Source organism: Naegleria fowleri, assembly GCF_008403515.1.
Source record: "Naegleria fowleri strain ATCC 30894 chromosome Unknown tig70, whole genome shotgun sequence".
NCBI lineage: Eukaryota > Heterolobosea > Eutetramitea > Acrasida > Naegleriidae > Naegleria > Naegleria fowleri.
The window spans coordinates 2,111-6,133 of record NW_025408002.1 but is presented as its reverse complement, the minus strand read 5'-3'; the positions used below and the strand labels follow the sequence as shown (position 1 = coordinate 6,133).

The following is a 4,023-nucleotide window of genomic DNA, read 5'->3' as shown; positions in this document are numbered from 1 at the left end:
CCATTGCAGAAAAAAGATCTTTCAATAATGGACGACGATTGTTGAGCGTTTACGATGATGATGACAACAACTCTCCTTCGATGCCAAAACATAATGATTTTGTTTTTCCACCAAAGAATGCCTTATCCATCATTGGTTTCATCATTGGTTGTATTTGCTCCGTCATGTATATTGGTTCTCGATTTCCTCAACTCTACAAAAACTACAAAGTAAGTAGTGTGCCCATATCCAAAGTCTTTCCATGATCCTAACATTCATGTTTTCATTGAACCACCCCAAATATTGCTAGTCCAAAGACACAGAAGGTCTTTCTCGAATTTTCTTTTTCCTCGCCATCTCTGGCAATATCTGTTATGCTACCTCCATTTGGTTATTCTCTATCGATGGTCAATACCTTATTACGAGAATTCCATGGCTTTTAGAGACTCATGTCAATGTGGTGCTAGATTCAATTATTCTCACACAAATATTCTACTATCATAGACATAGAAAAGGTGCAATCATCCTTAATAATAGTGAGGATCAAAAACATCACGAAGACAATGAGGATCTCCATTCAAAGGATTCCCACAGCAATGATTCACACTCTGTGACCGAATCTGCCACTCGATCCTCTTTAGATTCTTCTGAATTGAAACTCATTCCTGTCTCTAATACTAATTGATTCATAACAGTTTCTGACGGAATGTCAACATAAAAGATTTACCTTTTGAACATTCATTGATTTAGCGATACAGCAATAATAGTCATTTCGTGGCGTTCCTTTGTTGAGTCACGAAATTAGAGTATGATTTCGCAAACAAATGACAAAGAAAGAATAATTGAGAAATGATTCAAGAAGGTAATAACATTGACCTTCCCTTCACATCCTTCGAATATTCACCCAGTCAAAACAACCAAACCAGTATTTGAAGGTGGACGAAGTTTCAAACTCAAGTTCCTAGTTCCCCATCAAAAAAAATGCCATTGACTTCCAACATCAACCAACACCATCACTATCATCATCAACTTCCAGATGAGCTCTGGATTGACATTTTCATGTATCTCACTGATTCTCTTTCCTCCATCTTTATCCATGTTCCACTCACTTGCAAGAGATTCTTCCGAATTATTTATCATATGGATGATAATTTTAAACAATTCATACCTTCCAATCATCATCAAGCCTTCGATCATCATCAAGTGTCTTCTTCCCAGACCACCACAACCACCACCACTACCAATAACAGTCTGGTTTCAAAAGTGGAACGCATATTCTTAAACACTTTCTTCAGAAAAGGATCGACCTCCACAAGCACCATCACGACAGATCATTCTGTTCTTCCGAGGAGGAGTGAGGAGGAGGAGGATCATCACCAACATTCTGAAATAGCATCCACCGCTCTACTCCATCACGATGAATGGTTCGTTGATTCGGATACAACTCGAGTGAATGAACCCTTGTACAAGTTATTACTTGAGTTGTATAGTTTGAATAATTTTGATCAGAATGATGAACACTCGACAACAACATTTTCAAATAATACTCATGCCAACAACATGAAACAACAATATAGATCTTACAGAACTTGTTTTGAAATTTTCAAATTATTTGGTTTTACAATGAATAATTTATTTCGAAAAGAGTTGTGTTACAGCGGAACCATGATCACCAATTTGGAGGCTTACAAAAATACAAAGACTGCCTCTCCTTCGATGCAAGAATCTCTTCCAAGTGGAAATACAGTAGTAATGACAGAAAATTTTGGTTCCTCCTCAGCGGGTGTGAATGTAGTGAATCGACCCATGATGTACAATTCAGGAATTCATTATTTTGAATTTATTGTACATAAGAGTGGACAGTATGACAATTTCTTGATTGGAATTGTGTTAACTGAGAGATTGAACATTGAGAATTGTAAACAGGTATCGGGAGAAAAGCTTGAAGATCGGTTTAATGTTGATGCAGAATATAGTTTTCAGTTCAGAGATTATCTTGGATCGTTAAACAGTTTTAGTATTGCAATTTATGAAGAAGGAAATTGTGTTTATCACAAATCTCACTCAATATATAATTGTAATCAAAAGAAACAGTATTGTACTGTCGAGGATGAGAATATTGTGAAAGCTAATGGATATGTTATTGGTGTTTATTTGGATACGAAAAATTACAAAATTGCATTTGCGAAAAGTGAGTAGTTGTTTGTGACATTATTGTTCCATGACACACATTCAATTACTGCTTACGAAAACATTACATCCATACCTTAAACCACACACAAGATGGAGCATTTGTTTCATCGATGGATTTTTCTCAGAAAATGATTGATCATCCAAGGTATGAGGCAGGTCAGCTTGCTTTTTATCCTGCCTTATCTATGGGACAAACAAACGATGCTTGTACCTTTTCTACCAAGATGTCTCTTCAGAAATGTAGTGCCATCAGACGTGCTGTCAAAGAACTCGTATTCGAAAAAAAGTAACCAAAAAATTATGTCAAATTCATTTTCACGTTTGCAAACAACTTTTATTTCTTTTTATTTTGTAAAATATCAAGCTTGTCCTTTGCTTTTTGTTGAGAAATACTTAATTCTCCGTGCGACTTGATAGTGAGATCGTGCAGTTTCAATAACTTTTCAGGCACTTCTTGCTCAGCCTCCTCAAGTACCTTGATGAGTGGTGCACACAACTGAACATCATCAGGAGTGAAAAACGAAACAGAATTTCCTTCTTTGCCTGCCCGTCCAGTTCTACCAATTCTGTGAATATAGGAATCAATATCGTGAGGCATATCATAATTAATGACAAATCTCACATTCTCAATGTCCAAACCTCTTGCAGCAACATCGGTCGCAACTAAAATCGGAGTGTCTCCACTTCTAAATTCATTCAAAACCCACTCTCTTTCCTCTTGCTTTCGTTCTCCGTGAATACTTAGTGAGGGCCAACCTGATTCTCTTAATTTTGTGTCACAAAGTCAGTACGTTTCTTGGTTTTGCAAAAAATTAAGGTTCTACAATCCTCAGGATTCTTGATAAGTTTGTCCAACATGTCAATTAGTCTTGCCATCTTGTCGCTATCTTGAATAAACATAAAGGATTGCTTAACATTGTGATTGGCACTGGTCTCTATCGATCCAATATTTACAATAAAGTGTGGCTCGGTTTTGCTTACGTAAGACATGGCCATGGACTGAACAGCACGATTCCAAGTTGCGCTGAAAAATAGAGTTTGTCGTTCTGGAGTAATTTGAGATGCAATTTGAGAAATTTGAGGATTGAAACCCATATCCAACATTCGGTCTGCTTCGTCCAATACTAAATATGAGCATCGTTTCATGTTAGTAATACCAGCTTGTAAAAATCAAGAAGTCTTCCTGGAGTTGCGATAACAATTTCTGGTTTTGCTCGGCATTCCTTGATTTGATTTTTCTGACTTCTCCTCCGTATAAACAAGCAATCTTGATTGGTTTGCTTTCCGATTGGCTTGCATTACAAAATTTTTCACATTCCTTGTGAATTTGTATGGCTAACTCTCGAGTTGGTGTCAAAATGACCATGACCGGTCCTTCTCCCTTCTTTAGCTCTTTTTGAGCCAACACATGCATTAAACCTGGCAATACAAATGCCAACGTTTTACCACTGCCAGTTTCGGCCAAACCAATCATGTCATAACCTTGCAAAACAATTGGCCATGTTTGTTTCTGAATAGCTGTTGGTTCTTTGAATTGCATTTCTTGGATTTGCTTTTGAATAAAAGATGGAAAATTGAGTTGTGAAAAGAGTAAAACTGGCTTTGGGATTGGAGTTCCTTTACGAGAGCAGAAAACTTTGATGTCTTCTTTTGCTCGTACCTCGGACTCGTTTTTCATGGCTTTGACACTCGGATGTTCCACATATAAATTCTTGACAATGTCCATCTTTTCAAATTCTTTTGGAGTTTCCAGTTCAAAATTGTAAAAGTTATTCAACAAGTCATCCTTCTTGCTCATTTTGACTTTATCGGAATCTCTTAGGTGTGCAAGAAACTCTTCATCTTGTTCCA

At 36.9% G+C, this 4,023-nt stretch overlaps 3 protein-coding genes across 3 annotated transcripts; 2 read left to right on the top strand and 1 right to left on the bottom strand.

The window, feature by feature from the left end:
* Positions 1-80: 80 nt before the first annotated feature.
* FDP41_009484 (uncharacterized protein) lies at positions 81-664 on the top strand (the record flags this gene model as incomplete). Its single annotated transcript, XM_044713447.1, has 2 exons — positions 81-209; positions 290-664. The coding sequence occupies 2 exons, from the start codon at positions 81-83 to the stop codon at positions 662-664; spliced, it is 504 nt and encodes a 167-aa protein (XP_044556891.1).
* Positions 665-960: 296 nt separating this feature from the next.
* FDP41_009483 (uncharacterized protein) lies at positions 961-2,462 on the top strand (the record flags this gene model as incomplete). The annotated part of the gene is made up of 2 exons (XM_044713446.1): positions 961-2,170; positions 2,263-2,462. 2 exons carry the CDS (start codon positions 961-963, stop codon positions 2,460-2,462), a joined length of 1,410 nt encoding a protein of 469 aa, XP_044556890.1.
* A 44-nt stretch (positions 2,463-2,506) lies between these two features.
* FDP41_009482 (uncharacterized protein) lies at positions 2,507-3,970 on the bottom strand (the record flags this gene model as incomplete). The annotated part of the gene is made up of 3 exons (XM_044713445.1): positions 2,507-2,928; positions 2,997-3,296; positions 3,433-3,970. The coding sequence occupies 3 exons, from the start codon at positions 3,968-3,970 to the stop codon at positions 2,507-2,509; spliced, it is 1,260 nt and encodes a 419-aa protein (XP_044556889.1).
* Between the last annotated feature and the right edge of the window lie 53 nt (positions 3,971-4,023).